General features: G+C 36.4%; 1 protein-coding gene across 2 annotated transcripts in view; it reads left to right on the forward strand.

The window, feature by feature from the left end:
• The window catches only part of ZSWIM6 (zinc finger SWIM-type containing 6), a 195462-nt gene that overhangs the window by 164214 nt on the left and 13569 nt on the right, over positions 1–17679 (forward strand). For both annotated transcript variants that reach the window (XM_053223321.1, XM_027041265.2), the window contains exons 5-9: positions 4903–5082; positions 9983–10159; positions 10435–10581; positions 14868–15014; positions 16580–16840. In XM_053223321.1, the coding sequence (XP_053079296.1) occupies positions 4903–5082; positions 9983–10159; positions 10435–10581; positions 14868–15014; positions 16580–16840 (912 nt within the window). The remainder of the gene's footprint in view (positions 1–4902; positions 5083–9982; positions 10160–10434; positions 10582–14867; positions 15015–16579; positions 16841–17679) is intronic.

Here is a 17679-nt window from a genome sequence, read left to right on the forward strand (position 1 = left end):
TAATTCTTTTACATCAGAGAGTATACTTTGTATGATTGCACTTCTTTCAAATTTGTCAAAGTTTGTTTTATGGCATAGAATATGGACTGTCTTGGTGAATGTTCTTTGTGCATTTAAAAAAAGTAATGTTTTCTTTTTCCTATTAATGGTAGGTAGAGTGGGCTATAAATGTCAGTGAGGTTAAATTGGTTGATAGAGTTGGTATTCTTCATCCTTATTTTCTGTCTGCTTGTCTTATTAGTTATTGAAAAAGGAGTGTTAAACCCTCTAAATATAGTTGTGACTTTGTCTATTTCTCCTTTAAGCTCTGTTGGTTTTTGCTTCATGTATTTTGAAGTCTTCATGTTGGGTTTAGCTTACTCATTTAGGATTCTCATTGTTTTTGGAGAACTGACCCTTTTATTCTACATCTCACTTTATCCTTGATGTAACTATTCCTTGTTGTGAAGTCTACTTTGTCTGATATTAATATGGCCCCTTAAGCTTTATTTGAAAGTTTTACGCAGTATATCTTTTTCCATTTAATCTATGTCATTCTATTTAAAGTATCTTTCTTGTACATAGCGTAGAGTTGGGTCTTTTTAATCTGAATTTACCATCTCTTTTAATTTGTATGATTAGACCATTTACATTTAATGTAATTATTGATGTAGTTGAATTTAAGTCTCTTTATCCTTTCTGTTTTTATTCCTTGTTCCTTCTGCTTTTTCCTGTCCTCCTTGGATTGTTCTAACCTTTTTAAGTATTTCATTTAATGTATTGTCTTTTTTGTTTTTTTTATGGTTTTGGTGTTAAACATACCTAGCCTTAAACAGTCTATTTTGAGTTAACATTTTGCCACTTTAAGTAGAATGTAGAGTCTAACAACCTTATAGGTTCCTTTACTCTCCATTCTTTATTTTATAGTTTTCTAAATGGGTATTACATCTACATACATTTAAAATGACACAAGACAATATTCAGATTTCTTCTTTCAGTAGTCATACTTATTTTAAAGAACTTAAAGGGACAAGAGCAGTTTGTTGTATTTAGTCAGATATTTATTATTCTTAATTGCTCTTTGTTCTTAAAGCCTCAGTTTCCCTCTGGTATTAATTTCTTTAGCCTGAAGAACTTTCTTTAGCATTTCTTCTAGAACAGATCTTTTGGCAACAAATACTTTAGTTTTCTCTGATGTGAGAAAATCTTTATTTCACCATCATTCCTGAGCAGTATTTTTGCTGGATATAGAATTCTAGGTTGACACTTTAGTTTCTTTGAACACTTTGAAGGTATTGTTTCACTGTCCTCTAACTTCTATGATTTTTGATGAGAAATATCTAATTATTTGAGTGATTCTTCTCCGTATGGTTTTTTATTATTCTTTACTTTCAAGTTTTTTTTTTCTTTACCTTTGGTTTTCATTGATTTGATTATCGTATGTTTGGGCATGGCTTTCTTTGAGCTTACCCTTTTCCTGGTTAGTTGAGCTTCTTTGTTCTGTAAATTCATATATTTTCACAAATTTGGAAGTTTTTAGTCATTATTTCTTCCACAGTTTTCTGTATCTATGTCTCATCTTCTGGGACTCCAGTAATACAAATATTACACATTTTGATGTTTTCCCACTTGTCTTTAAGGTTTGGTTCATTTTCTTCTGATTTTCTCTGTTCTTCAGATGAGATCATTTCTATTTTCACATTCACTAACTTTTCCCACTGCCATATCCATCCTGCCACTGATCCTATCTAGTGAATTTTTTATTTCAGATATATTTTTTTTCAGTTCTAAAATTCCCATTTAGTTCTTTTTTATAGTTTGTCTTTTACTCATTTAATAGTGTTTACCTTCTCATGGAGCATAGTTATATAGTTACTGTAAAGTCTCTGATCATTCTCACATATGGTTTATCTTGGTTGGCACTGTTGATTGTTTTTTCCCTTGAGAATTGATCACATTTCCCTGTTTCTTTGTAAGCCAAATAATTTTGGATCCTGGATGTTTTGAATATTGTGTTGTGAAAATCTGAGTCTTCTTAAAATCCTCTGGAGAATTTGTTTTTGTTTTTGTTTTGTTTTTGTTTTTTAAAGCATACAGTCAACAATCAGGGTAGATTCAGACCATAAGTTTTGTTTTACCTTCTTTGGATGACATTATCAGTAAAGTATTCAAAGCCTTGTCTCTGTTGCTTGCGGTCTGCCCAATACATAGGACGTGGGCCTGTTGGTATATAGTTTTTAGGGGTCTCCCTCTTCAGCTCCTGATTGTGAGGAGGGTCCCCTTTTCCCAGTTCTCTCACCAACTAGATGATATTTTTCCTTTTTTGCTGTATGTGCCCTCTACAAAGTTCCCAAAATGGGACTAATTTTCTGCCAACCCAGGAGACAAAAGAGGGGGAAAAAAGTAACATGAAATCAGCCTCACATGGCTTATTTCTTAAAGTTTTATTTCTCCAATCTACTTGTTTATTTACTTTTTAGAGCCCTCAAGGTGCTGCTTTTTGTACTTTTGGAGAGAGATAAGCAATAGTGGGTTTATTCCATTTTAACTGATCACATTTTGTTTTTAATTGGCATTTAAAAATATAGAAATGTAATTTTTAAATACTTGTGGCTTAAATAATCAGTTGTGGCAATTTTAAATTTCTGTTGGTAAAAATTGTTTGATATTTAAAATATCAGATTCTATAATTGAAGAAGCTTGCGAATTTTATTAAGTTTTTAATTTTAATTCCAATATAGTTAACATACACTGTTATGTTAGTTTCAGGTGTACAGTGTAGTGATTCACCAGTTCTGTACATTACTCAGTGCTCATCATAAGTGTACTCTCCATTCCCCATCACCTGTTTCACCCATATCTCCACCCACCTTCTCTCTGGTAACCATCAGTTTGTTCTTTATAGTTAAGAGTCTTATTTCTTGGTTTCTCTCTTTCTCCCTCCCTCCCTCCCTCCCTCCCTCCCTCCCCCCCCCCCTTCCTTCCTTCCCTCCTTCCCTTGCTTTTGTTCATTTGTTTTGTTTCTTAAATTTCACATATGAGTGAAATCATACAATATTTGTCTTTCTCTGACTGATTTATTTCACTTAGCATTTATATTCTCCATCTCCATATATGTTGCTGCAAATGGCAAGATTTCATTGTTTTTTTATGGGTGAATAATATTCCTCGGTGTGTGTGTGTGTGTGTGTGTGTGTGTGTGTGTGTGTATACACACATCACATCTTTATCCATTTATCTGTTGATGCACATTTGGGAATCTTGTTAATTTTATATGTGAAAGAATATAAAACATCTCTTTTGGATAAACAAAACACAGTGGTTGTTTCTACCTTTATTTACTTGGCTAACACAGTTGATTAAAATACACATAGATACATGTACTTTTCTTTTTTTTTTAATGTTTATTTTTTAGAGAGAGAGAGAGACAACATCAGCAGGGGAGGGGCAGAGAGAGAGGGAGACCCAGAATCCGAAGTAGGCTCCAGGCTCTGAGCTGTCAGCACAGAGCCTGAGCAGGGCTCAAACCCATGGACCAGACTGCGAGATCATGACTTGATCTGAAGTCGGATGCTCAACCGACTGAGCCACCCAGGTGCCCCACACATGTACCTTTAAAAGAAAAAGTATTGTGAATGAGTTTGAAGTACTAGAATCTGTCTTGTTTTGAAATCAGTAAAGTAAAACTTGTAGTTTTAGAACTTCTGAAGTATTTGTTTGAATTAGCTACCTAATTAGCTATTCAAGTTATGAGTTATGCATTCTAAACTCATTATGGCAGGGTGCCTGGGTGGCTCAGTAGGTTAAGCATCTGACTCTTGATTTTGGCTCACAGTTTGTTAGATTGAGCTCTGCATCAGGCTCTATGCTAAGAGCATAGAGCCTGCTTGGGATTCTCTCTCTCCCTCTCTCTCTGTGCCTCTCCTGTTCACGTGTGCTCTCTCTCAAAAATAAATAAACTTAAATCATTTGAAAAAATAAATTCATTATGGTTTTTCCTTTGAAAAACAAGTGAAATTTTGATTAATGTTTAATGATTTCATTCACATAAAGACATAAATTTAGTGATTTCATTTATAATAAGATTAGTTTTTGAAGCGCCTGGGTGGCTCAGTCGGTTAAGCCTCTGACTTTGACTCAGGTCATGACCTCACGGCTCGTGGGTTCAAGCCCTGCATCTAGCTCTGTGCTGATGGCTTGGAGCCTGGAGCCTGCTTCTGATTCTGTGTGTCTCTCTCTCTGCCCCTCCCCTGCTCACACTCTGTGTCGCTCTCAAAAATAAGCAAACATTAAAAAATATATATAATAAGATTAATTTCTGGTGAAATCATTTAGGGGGAAGTATGTTTAAGTGAATTTTATTTTTAAAACATCTGTTGAAGTATACATACGCATATCAATTGATATGCATTCTAATTTAAAAACATCATAAAGTTTGGAAAGCTTGTAAAACTAGGAAATTATTTATTTGTGTCCATTATAGTACCTTTATGATTTTATTGTAAAAAGGTAAATTTAGAAGTAAATTTAATTTTTGCATGGAAGAAGCATTTAGAGTGCTTTGTTACAGCATCCATATATAAAATCTGTTTGTAGACTAAAGTGGTAAGTTGGACTTTACTTCTTTTTTGTCTTTTTTGTCCAAAATGTGACACAAATAGGAAGGTGATACAGTTAGCATTTGAAATATCTTTCATCTTTATATGTAACCATGTTTGGATCTTTGGTTCAAATTTGGGCTGTGTTGTCCTTCTTTCCATTAAACTCTATATGAGATTTGTAGCTTAGATTAAGGAGAGAATGGAGTTATAAAAATGGCAGACCTAGGTCCATTCTGAAAGGGTTTAAAATGTATCATTAGGTTTTAGAATTGGAAATTTTTATGATATTTGAAATTTACTTCCCTCTCGCCCTTTAAATTAGGTGCTCTGTGGATGTGTATAGTTTTAAACCCCCACTGCAAGTTGGAACAGAAAGCCAGTTGGCTAAAACAGCTGAAAAAGTGGAACAGTGTTGATGTCTGTCCATGGGAAGATGGAAATCATGGCAGTGAATTACCCAACTTAACCAATGCTTTGCCTCAGGGTGCAAATGCTAACCAAGGTGAGTCCACAGTAATATTTTGCTCATTTATATTTGCTTAATTGTGCATATATGTTTACAACAGTAATACAGTATACGTGGGAAAATTATTTTGCCCACTAAGAATTCACAATTCAGGGACTTAGTGTTTTGACTGTGATTGTATGTATTTTAATTTTTACCTGATATCTTTGTGTATGCTTTTTCATATTATCAGAATACAAATGAATATTGTACTTTTATGTATTAGAATGTGTTAAAATTCCCTTTTAATTATTTAGTTTGAAATAATGTAAAAAAATCATGGAATAAGGAAGTAATATATTACCTTGTAAAACAAAATATTGAGAGGCTTGAGAAACTATTTTTATCTCTTTTGGTGCAACCCACTTCATATTTGGGTTGCTGTGAAATTAAATCAGTTAAAATTTGTTAATTTTAAACATAACAAACATTTATGTGACTGGGTTGGAGGGGCATGGGATGCTGTTGGCATTTAGAGTAGGAAAATTCTTTATTATAATGCATTGTGTAACATACCTGTTCCCATATACTGTAAGCTGATAGTGCCTTCCAGTCTTTGGAACAACTAAGAGATGCTTCCAGACATTTCCAGATGTCCTCTTAAGGACGTGTATCTTTCATTTCTATGCTCTTTTTTTCAGCTTTTCCCTTTCTGTTGGATCTACCCATTTAGCTCAAGTTCCTCTCATCTTCAAAAAACAAAAACAAAAAACAACTCTTTGCTTGGCCCCATTTTCTCTTCCATCTACTACACAATTTTTTCCTCTCTTTCAGAACCACGTCCTTACAGAAGTTAAGTCTTAACAAATAAAAATTTCATTCACTTATTCCTGTAACTATTTTTGTGTGATTTTTGTGTCCCTGCTGCCTCTTTTGGCAGGGGAGATGTCTGGGGGATTTGACAGACTATGACCAATGTAAAGTGGGAGTTAAATGACAATGGAAGGATCCAGAATCCAGATTGTCTTTCTGTATGTGCTGGCCCCATATGGAGTTGGTACTACTGAAAGAGCTGGCCATTGTGTCAAGTGTGAATGTTACTATAGTGTTTTCAGTATCTACAGAGAAAGAAAATAAGGTCTTTTACTCCATAGGGACTTGTCTTACCAAAAAGAAGTTTTAAGGTGTACTTGGCTGGCTCAGTTGGTAGAGCATGTGACTCTTGATCTCAGGGTTGTAAGTTTGAGCCCCATGCTGGTTGTGGAGATTGCTTTAAAATAAAATCTTTTGAAAAAAGAAGTTTTAGGACTTGGAAGAGATGCTTGTCTGCCTCAGCTTTGTCTAGAAATATTTATTTGCTTTGGGAATTCAGTATTTGAAATCTGTCATATTTTATTGCCCATGATTATGTTAATTCATAACTTCAGAGAAAATAAGTACATCCCAGTTTCTTTTAGAAATTATGGAATTTTGGAATTATGGAATTTTCAGGTTTACAATTTAGTTTTATTTTCTTCCATTTCTAGGAAACGGTATATCTATATCTATATAGGTAAATTACTTTAATCTCCTTTTACTTAACTGTTTGTTTCTCTGTGTTTCACTTCCCACCTGCTTTTTGGGACTGCCATCCTAATATTTTACAGTTTACATTTTACTTTACATTTGGTTACTTTCCCTTTGATTAAACATAAATATTCCATAGGCTTTAGAAAGCTTTTAAGAAGTGGTCCATCCTCCAGATGAAACCGCTCATTTCCTTTATGGTTTGGTCCTGGGATATGAAGTTAGAATCTAGTTTCTAAGGGTAATATTTCTTGGGCCTAAAGGTAAAGGCACCATAGTTTCTGTTTTTAGCAGAATATCCGCATCCTGCAAGAGGCTGTCAGAAGAGACATCTCTACAGAGGGACTCTGAGGTTCAGCCTGCAGTAGTGCTGGGAGTGCTGAGCAGGCTTGGTTGGGGAAAGCCAGCAGAGCCCAGCCACCATGCCTTTGCAGCTGGGCGGAGTGTGTGCATGACGCAGACCATGAGCAGAATTGAATGTGCTGGCAGATTGGAGTGAATGTGAAGGGTGAATCAGGCCTTGTCTTCGCTAAGATTATTTGTTAGAATTAACAACAACAGTATTAAAATCCGCACTCTTTGAAAGAGTTTTTTTTTTTTAATATACCAGAATTGTGGCCAATTTTTTTATTTTAATTTTTTGATAAATGAGCTAATGGTTTCCTCTTTTACTTTTCTGAATTTCCCAAGTTTTCTTTAATCGACGTGTATTGATATTACATATGCTTTATTAACAACTTTTTACAAATTTGTGTATTTATCATTTTGAAAATTTGGCGAATGTAATCTGTTTCTTTTTTCCATCTTGTTGCAAAAATAAAAAAAACTACATGGGGCACCTGGGTGGCTTAGTCAGTTGGGCGCCCGACTTCGGCTCAGGTCATGATCTCACAGTTGGTGGGTTCAAGCCCCACGTCGGGCTCTGTGCTGACAGCTCAGAGCCTGGAGCCTGCTTTAGATTCCGTGTCTCCTGGTCTCTCTGCCCCTCCCATGCTCATGCTCTGTCTTGCTCTGTCTCTCAATAATAAATAACGTTAAAAAAAATTTTTTTAATAAAAACAGAACTACAGATACTACAATAAAAATTGACCATAATTTTGATATTAATGAAACTAACTTTTTATCTTTGTAGCCATTGTCTTTGTACATAATCTTTATTTTATTTCCCAGGTTGTTACAGACAATGTTATATGTTACATTTTCATTTAGTTATTATTTCATTAGTATTTAGCCTTTTTTGTTAGAATTGGTTTTATTAGTCTTTTATAGCTAACCACCGTTGGAAGTGTGGTGCATTCCTGTACCTTTCACTTTGCTCATACGATCACAAACATGTGAAAAGTTAAGATTTTTGCTTTATTTATTTTTTACCTTATTTATTGTAAATGTTCTTCTTTGAGAGAGTGAGTGGGGGAGGGTCAAAGAGATGGGGGGAACAGAGGATCCTCCAAAGCAGGCTCTGCACTACTAACAGTTTGATACGGGGCTCAAACTCAAGAATTGTGAGGCCATGACCTGAGCCGAAGTCTGATGCTTAAGTGACTGAGCCACCCAAACCCCCTGAGATTTCTGCTTTTTTTAAAAAATGGAATCATACTCTACAACTTACTTTTCTTAAGTGATACCACAGTGAGCCAAATTGACAAGTAGAACTCTTAATTCTTTTAATATATGCTTTATACTAAATTGCTTTTTTAAAGGCTTGATTTAGTTTTCAATTCTCTTTCTGTGATTTGAGCTAAATAAGTGTAATGACAGAGCCACTTAAAATGTGTAAAATTTGGACTTTGGAATAGTTACCCAGTTGACACTGGGTGAGAGGTCACGGAACCAGTTTTTTGTTGGGTAGGGATATCTTTACTCTGCTCAACACAAAGCCCCAGTAGGTTCAAAGGGTCTTAAATGTAGGGCCCACTCTTCCTCTTTGCAAGGTGTTCATCTGCCCCCTGGGCAGGGCCGTGACAGATATGTCACTATTTATGCCTCACGTGTTCAGTCATCATACATTTTGATATGTCTCCCATTTAAATACAGATATCTAAGTTGACGTGAAACCAAGCTGAAGGTTTGGTAAAACTGAAGGTCTCTCTTGTGAAGACCTCGCGGAAGCCTGTCACAACAGCTGAAATAGTTGAGTTTGGAGTGTGGATATTTATGTTTTGATCTTGATGGCCATTGCCTGGCTGTGTGACCTTGGCAAGTCACTTTAATCTCTCAGTTTTCAGTTCCATCAGCAGAATAGGGGAGTTGCACCAGATGAGTTTTCAGAGTGCTTCTCAATTCGGTTGTGTTTTGGTTTTTATGATTCCCTTTACATCTTTGCGGAGCCAAAGCTCCAGTTTGCTTCTCATTTAGTTAAGCTTCAGTACAGTGAGGGGTGATACTTGAGCTAAGTAAAATCTATATAAGAATAGTTTGTTTTCCTGATTATCAGTTGAGGCTTGCTAAGGTTTGTGCCACAGTTGAAGGTAAGTCTGGAGTGGGGACCCGAGGTGTGGGATTGCAGTTGCAGAATTGGAACCATGTCATCCAGAGGGACTGAATAATCCCAGGATTTAGGATGAGAATATTCTTTATTCCCCAAACATTTCTTTTCTCCGTCAGGTCCTGAAACTTGAACTCTCTTCGGAGTGTATGCTTCTGCTCTTTTGTGATGCCCCGGCATACACTATGCTGGGGACATCACACCAGTCATGGAACCTGCACAGGAGTCAGGAGGCAGCCTGTAGGGGCAAGGTAAGTGCGCTGGTTTGTTTTGTAGCTATGTTGTGTGGCTTTGTGAAATGTTAACTATATGCATTTATGCCCTTTGGGATATAAAGTGGCATTTAAGCATTATATCCCAAGAAGCATAATAGTTTTAATTGTGCAAAACCGCACAATATAGTTAAAAAATACAACCAAAAGCACAACCCTTATGCATATCTTTTAAAGGCTGATTGCATCTTCCTGAAAGGTTCCATGGCTGGTGTCGCATCTCTTGCATAGTGTTTGTGAGAGCTGTTGATCCCATCAGGGCAGCCCACCACAGCACCTCAGAAGTGGGGAGCAGTGAGTTTTCATGTGACTTTTGTGCCGAGTGCCTCCTTTGAGTGTATTTGGCATGGAAACTAGACTTGACCCTTCTTTTTGCAGGATGCCTTTAACCTTAGCTTTGATGGCTGCAGAGTGTTTGTGTTTGATAAAACAAGTGAGTGGATGGTGGCTCTTTGGGCTGACTTGCCTCCTAGTACTTAGGACACGAGAGTATTCGCCCTTCATCTTTCTGCTTAGGGGGTGCAGGACAGTGTGTGTGGGTGTGTTCATGAACATCTGGCCACAGAATGGTATGACTGATTTATTCACATGTGAATAATAGCTGACACGGCTTTCTGAATTGTGGAAAAAACAGATTCATCGAACAGGCCACATCGGACAGTGTTCACCCGAGCCATCGAGGCATGCGATCTCCACTGGCAGGATAGCCACTTGCAGCACATTATCAGCAGTGACCTATACACCAACTACTGTTACCATGACGACACTGAAAACTCCCTCTTTGACTCCCGCGGGTGGCCCCTCTGGCATGGTAAGTGGCCAAACCGGAAAGACATTTCCATGACTTACTTCTTTGTTTCGTTTCTATAGCATTATTGGAGTGGGAGGTGGAGAGTTGAGGGATTCAATGGGAGAGGGATGAATGCTTGGCAGGAGGAGCTGAGTTTTGCATTCAAATCCAAGTTCAGAAATGGCTTCTTAGGTCTTTTTAATAATATTTTGGGGAAAAACATCATACTATTTACATGCTATTTTTGTACATATATCTGACGATGACAACTTTGTCCCCTTAACTTTCTGTTTTAGAACATGTTCCTACAGCTTGTGCAAGAGTGGACGCATTACGTTCTCATGGGTACCCCAGAGAAGCCCTGAGACTAGCAATAGCTATTGTTAACACGTTAAGAAGACAGCAACAGAAACAGTTGGAAATGTTCCGGACTCAGAAAAAAGGTGAATGTGAAGGAGTTTGTTTCCAATGGAATGGGATTCTTGGTGATGACATCACTGGATTTTGTCGTCTTTTGGGGAGAGATGGCTTTTGAAATTAGGAGATGGCTTTACTCACCGCTCATTTGGAATATGTAATAGCTGATCTGTGAGAAATTTGAGGCATGTTTTGTCTTGGTTAAGTGTTGTAAGAAGTAGGATTTTTAAAAACATTTCTTAGGTTAGTTAATTTTTTTAAGGGGATAATTTTGTTGTTGTTCAAGTAGTTATTTAGTGTGTCTGAATTATCAAAAATGCCAGTGAGCCAATAGCTTATTTTGTGAAAGTGCATTCTAATTCTAACAGTAAGGGGTCTGGGGGCACACTGTCCATGTTTGAATCCTAGCATTGGGTCCCAGCTAGGAGACCTTAGGCAGTAGATTCCTCATCTGTGGATGGAGCTCAGTAGAGGATCTATTTATTAGAGTTGTTGAGAAAATTAAATAAGTTAATTGCTACAAAGCTCTTAAAACAGAGCCTGGCATAATATGTAAGTACTTTAAAACTTCTTAGCTGTAACAGTTTGTGTGTCGGGACATGGTATTTGTTTAAAGTGATCAGATTTGATTTTTCAAATTCTGTAAATAACATCTGATGAGCTGCCAACTGACAGGACACATTTAACTTCTCTTTATCTTAATTTACTATTAATCTTTTAAATAAGTACTGCTGAGTAACAGTAATTTCAGAGAGTTATACTCAGAAGGCCCTGATCAGAAAAAGAAATACATATGCTTTTTCTGATTAATTAATGCACTTCTTATTCCTTCCATAGGTTATAAATTTTTTTATGTTGCTTTGATTAGGTTTGTTTTTTCACTGTGGAGTTTTATTTCTTATTCAGACAAATACTTTTAGCTGCTAGGGGTTTTTTTTTGAGTTATGTTTTTGTTTTTAATCCTTCTATGATTATACACACACCAAGGATACAGCTAAAATTTATCACAAGTTGTTGTAATAGGCTGAAAGTTGGAATGAGTGTTTGTTATAACTTTTAATACCCTCTATATCAGAATTATTACAGATGTTAATTAACATTATCATTTATATGATGAAAGAAAATTTCAGAGTTAAAATTGTAACCAAAGAAAGGGGAGCTCAAATGAAATTGGAAGGTAATATCCCTGGCTATCATTATTTTGTTCATTTCTTCATGTTCTTCATAACATAACTGGTTACCAGATGTGTTTACAAAACATACTATTTAGATTTTTAAAAAATTTTTCTGAAATCCCTCTTCCCCTAAACACAATCTATAGCCAAAAGTAGCCACAGTCTATAGCTACTTCTGAAAAGTATAAAGGATAATAATAATTCAAGCTAAGAGAAGTGAGGCACTTTTTGTACTGCAGAAAAAAAGCTAGGTTATGATGATTATCAGATTAAAAAAATCATAAACTTTTCTTAGAAATGTTGTTTTTAGGGCCACATGGATGGCTCAGTTGGTTAAGCGTTCAACTCTTGATTTCATTTTAGGTCATGATCTGTTCAGTTCAGGTCATGATCTCCACATCGGGTTCTGTGCTGACAGCATGGAGCCTGCCTAGGAATCAATCAATCTCTCTCTCAATAAACCATCTTAAAAAAATGTTTTAAACAATATCTGGGGCATCTTGATGGCTTAGTTGGTTGAGCATCCATCTCTTGATTTTGGCTCAGGACATGATCCCAGGTCGTTGTGGGATCCAGCCCTGCACCGGACTCTATGCTGAGCGTGGAGCCTGCTTAGGATTCTCTCTCTTTCTCTCTCTGCTCCTCTCCCCCACTCATATACTCTCTTTCTCTCTAAAAATAAAAAATAAGTAAATATTTTTAAAATGTTGCATTATCTAAGAAACGGAAAGTGTAAAAAATGTTAGTTTGTATAGGTAAATTAGAATATGTGTTAAGTTAGACTCCTTTAATTTGTCTTTGAGACCATTCTTAGACCCATTTCTCTTTTATCTTGTGAGCAATGATAACTTATTTCAGACTATTCTTAATTATTACTGTGATTACATTTCTATACCTATATCTTTTCTACTTTTTTATTGGTTCATATTAAAAGAATAGCTTTTCCACAGCTGTTACAATTCCAAACTGCCATGACAGCTATTTGTTATGTGATCAAGATTAGTATATGTATATACACCTTGTACATTTTCAATACTGTTTGGCATAATATGTCAGCTTTTTGTTGTTAATTGAGGTATAATTCACATATAACAAATTAGTTCAGGTGTACAACATAATGATTCGATATTTATGTATTTTGAAATGATCACATTTCATTTCATTTGTATTTATTTTTGAAGGAGAGAAATATAGTGTGAGTGGGTAAGAGGCAGAGAGAGAGGGAGACACAGAATCCAAAGCAGGCTCCAGGCTCTGAGCTGTCAGCACAGAGCCTGACTTAGGGCTCGAACTAATGAGCCATGAGATCATGACCTGAGCTGAAGTTGGATGCTTAACCGACTGAGCCACCCACGCACCCTGACAAACTTTTTTTATGATGAGAACTTTTAAGATTTACTTTCAAATATGCAGTACAGTATTATTAATACATTTTTAAGTGTTTATTTATTTATTTTTGAGAGAAAATGAGCAGGGGAAGGGCAGAGAGAGATGGAGATAGAGGTTCCCAAGCAGGTTCACCACTGTCAGTGCAGAGCCTCACTCAGGGCTAGAACTCAGGAACCCTGAAATCAAGAGTCGGAGGCTTAACTGACTGAGCCACCCAGGTGCCCCTGCGGTACAGTATTATTAACTGTAGTTGTCCTGCTGCACATTATATCACTATGACTTGTTCATTTTATGAATGGAAATTTGCACCTTTTGGCCCCATTCACCCATTTCACCCACACCCACCCCTGCCTCTAGCAACTACCAGTCTTTTCTCTGTATCTAGAAGCTTGGGGGTTTTTTTTAGATTCCACTTATAAGTGAGATCATACAGTATTTGTCTTTCTCTGTCTGACTTCACTTTGCTTCTTGATTTTGAAAAAAAAAATGACACTCCTTTTTTTGTTTATTTCTCTCTTTTCTCTTTTTTCACTAATGTTTGTGTGGAAAGAAATAAGAGGAAATACTTTATAAAATTTTATGTCGTTTCCATCACTTGATAATAGATTTATTTGTGTAAGTACCACACCTCCTTTCACCATATATCACCCCCCCCATAAAACATATATATTTTGTTGTTCCAAGAGTAAACTCCTCTTTCTTTTTTCATACTGATTATGTATATGAAAAACAGTGACAGAAACTAAAGGGAAAGACCCCTCCAAGGAATATAAGACTCAACTTCTATAAATTTTCATATATTGTGCCCAGCCATGGTTTATTTTTTATGTACTGATAGTTGATGGTCTAAAACCAGAAGACTTCTAAAGGACTTTTGGATCCATGAAATGGTTCTTCAGTTATTTACAAAAAGGCAGCTTTTTTCTTGGATATTTTATCTTGTGTATAGATTTCATTATATTTTCCTCTAAGAAGGAGCTACTCTTATTTATTACTTTAGTAAACACTTGGATGTAAAATATTGCATATTTTACAACAAAGAACATATATTAGAATATTTATAGCTTTTTTCTCAGGACTATAATTTAACATAAGAACTTGAAAGTGCTACCATTCTGTTGAGAAAATGCAAAGGATATGTTTCATCCAAATTATGTTATCTTCTGCTGTAGTTCCCCTTTGTGGCAAAGATCCTCTCTTTAATGGCTTACAGATCCATGATAATGAGGACTTTCATAGGTGCTAGGGTAGTAATTAAATGATACCCATAGAGAAGTCCCAAGTCGGACCCAGATTGCCACTGCCATCTAGTCTCCCGTGTAGGTGACCCAGTGAACATTGACTTTGATGTATCTTCTTAATACAGTTATCCAGTATAATTCCAGGGAGACTTCTTAGTCTTCTCTAATGCCACTCTTGGGGAAGTAAGGGGAGTTGTTCCTCACTTCTCGGTAAAAATTTGGAACTCATTTTTCCTCATATAACATAATTTAATAGTATAAGTGGTAATGTTAACCCAGTACCTTGGACACACAGGCCTGTCCTCGAAAGTTGGCACCATTTATATGGATTTACAGATAAACTTTGAGAACACCAAATTGTTCACATGTTGGGTATTATGTGTACGATCGTTTTTTTAATTAAAGAAGAATTGCCAGTGGAATTCAGGACTAATTTGTTAGGATGCCACTATAAAAGCATCTCTTCCTCTACTTGTCTCCATCCCTCAATTTTCTTTTCTTATACAGAGCTACCCCATAAAAGCCTCACCTTGATAACCAATCTGGAGGGCTGGGTTGGACACCCTCTGGACCCTGTGGGCACTCTTTTTAGCAGCCTTATGGAAGCTTGCCGAATTGATGATGAAAGCTTCTCTGGGTTCTCCGATTTTACAGGTAACACTGTTGGCATTGTCTCCTGTGCTTTTTTTCCCCTAAACCTTGAGTGGCATTGGTCAGTGTTTCTTGTCACAGTTGGTTTTGTGAATCTGTATGGTTAGTAGTACTTTCGGTTAACAAGGGAGCAAGGAAATGGGCATTCCCATGGTTTTATGGAAAACTTAACACGCTGAGAAAAATCTTCGAATCCACAGTTGGGCGCATGTGTTAAAGAACCTTAGAAATAGGTATTTTCTTCTAGCTAGTGATTCTGCATCTAAGAATTTATCTGCATTTATGACTGTTTTCCAGCGTTAAGATTTAAGATAAAGATGTATATCCTAGCATTGGGAACTAGAAATTTGGTTACTTTTTAAATTTGTTTTTGCCTTAGAAGTTACTTGTGACTTAAATGGGTTGTAGTCTACTTTAAGAGGATTATCTAATGTCACTAAAAGTGTTTTACATCACACATTATTTTATTTTATTAAGTTCATTTATTTATTTTGAGACAGAGGGCAAGTGGGGGAGGGGCGCAGAGAAAGAGAGAGAGGGAGACAGACAGACAGAGGATCCCAAGTGGGCTCTGTGCTGACAGCAAGAGAGCCCACGCGGGGCTTGGAGTCTCAGACCATAAGATCATGACATGAGCCGAAGTCAGACACTTACCCAACTGAGCCACCCAGGCTCCCCTACATCACACATTCCGTTAAAGCATGTTTTGAGATTTCTCTCTGGCCTCTTGAAACTTAAGAATCAGCGTTAAAATAACTGCCTGTGGGCTGTGGACAGAGGTGTGGCAGGGAGGGAGTACTGTCCCTTTTCTGCTCTCATGAATGGGTGAACACAGAGGATTAATAATGTTGTCCCTCCACAATTTCCCCTGTGGTGTTTGCCTTCATGGATTATGGGTGCCCCAGACTCTGTCAGGACGGTGAAAGCTATGACTCTGAATTCATTTTCCTTGGGAGTCTGATGGTTGAAGTTGGTTAAAATTTCTCATAGAAGTGCTTCAGCAGAGATAAGAGAATGCTCAAAGAATCGTTCCTCTTGATAACTGATATGACTCTTTGATAGCAGAAAGGACCTTGAAATTGGTTAGTATGTTGTGTTCTCTAATTTCTTCATTAAATTCCAATATTGTGATAACACTTTGGAAACAACTTCTTTTTTAATGCCGGGCTTTAAAGAGTTGGTAACTATGGCAGTCATTATATAAGTTTACTCTTGTTTAAGTAAAGTTTTTTTTTGTTTTTTTGTTTTTGTTTTTTGGGGTTTTTTTTTACTCTTTAGTATTCTTAAGATCTCTTCTTAGATTTGTAGGGTTTTTTGGTGATTCATTTTCAATGGGAGGAAAATATTTGTAATATTCTGTCCCTTAAAACATACATATCTAGTCATTCATGGTCATTTTTTAAAAGATCTAGAAAACTACGCACTTTAACGTAAGAAACGTATTTTCTATTTTTCTTGGAATAAAGTCAACGATTCATTTAATGGTCCTGGGTAAAATAAATATTTATACCTATCGGTACCTGCAAAAGTAGTATCTGAACTCTGCTTTCTTTTGTGACATTTTACAGAGAATACGGGACAGTGCAAGTCTCTGGAATACCAGCATCTCCCTGCACACAAATTCTTAGAAGAGGGGGAATCCTATTTAACACTAGCTGTGGAAGTCGCCCTGATAGGGCTGGGACAGCAGCGTATCATGCCTGACGGGCTGTACACACAAGAGAAGGTTTGCCGGAATGAGGAGCAGCTCATTTCCAAGCTTCAGGAAATTGAATTGGATGACACACTGGTGAAAATTTTTCGCAAGCAAGCAGTCTTCCTATTAGAAGGTAGTGTGATAAAGAAGTTTTCCGCTTGTTCTGCCAATTTTATTGAGGCACTAAGCTTTCTTATGTTGGGAATACTGTTTTTATGCATTCATTATGGTAGTTATTCTGATTGGTATGGCCACTGAATGTCACAGGAATGTTTACTATCCAAAAAATAATATCACTTAATCAAAAAGTACTGATGTTCACTTGTATGTCATTTGATATAAGTGGTGATGTGAGATAGCCTGTTAGAAATGAGCCCCTTTTAATGCCACAAACCTTGAAAAGGACTGTCACTATTTAGTCTATGTTGTTACTGAGATAAATGTTAAGTTTGATATTTTGCGAGTTCTTGCTGGTAGCCATGTACCTATTTACTTGATCACTTAAATAATGAAATGGAAATTCATCAGCATTCCTCTGAATTATTATTTTGGCTTTTACATGACATCTGGGTTTTGAGTATGTTGTTTTGCATGTGTTAGCAAAGGACTTGGAGGCTCCAGGAATGAATTACCACTCGCTAATTCTTTCAGAGAATTCATTAAGCGTAGATTCACCAAGTTCAAAGTTTCATGGACTCTCTAAGGCAGTCTTAATTCTCTTCTTTTTATAAGGTCAAGAGCTGAATGGCCTAAGAAATTTTGGCTGGCATTATTTTTAAAAAGTTTTTTTTCTTTGTTTTGTTTTTTTTCTGGAAAAGAGTAAGTGTAATTTGTATACTGGCCTAATCTTTTATGCAAATTTCGGTGATGCCTACTGGGTAAAGTTGCTTCTATATCTTAAGTACATGGGTATTATTATTGTGGGATTGTCTGTGATTGATAGATGAGTAAAGTGTGGTGTTCTCATCATAT

The sequence above is a fragment of the Acinonyx jubatus genome, chromosome A1, assembly GCF_027475565.1.
Source record: "Acinonyx jubatus isolate Ajub_Pintada_27869175 chromosome A1, VMU_Ajub_asm_v1.0, whole genome shotgun sequence".
NCBI classification, from domain to species: Eukaryota; Metazoa; Chordata; class Mammalia; order Carnivora; family Felidae; genus Acinonyx; species Acinonyx jubatus.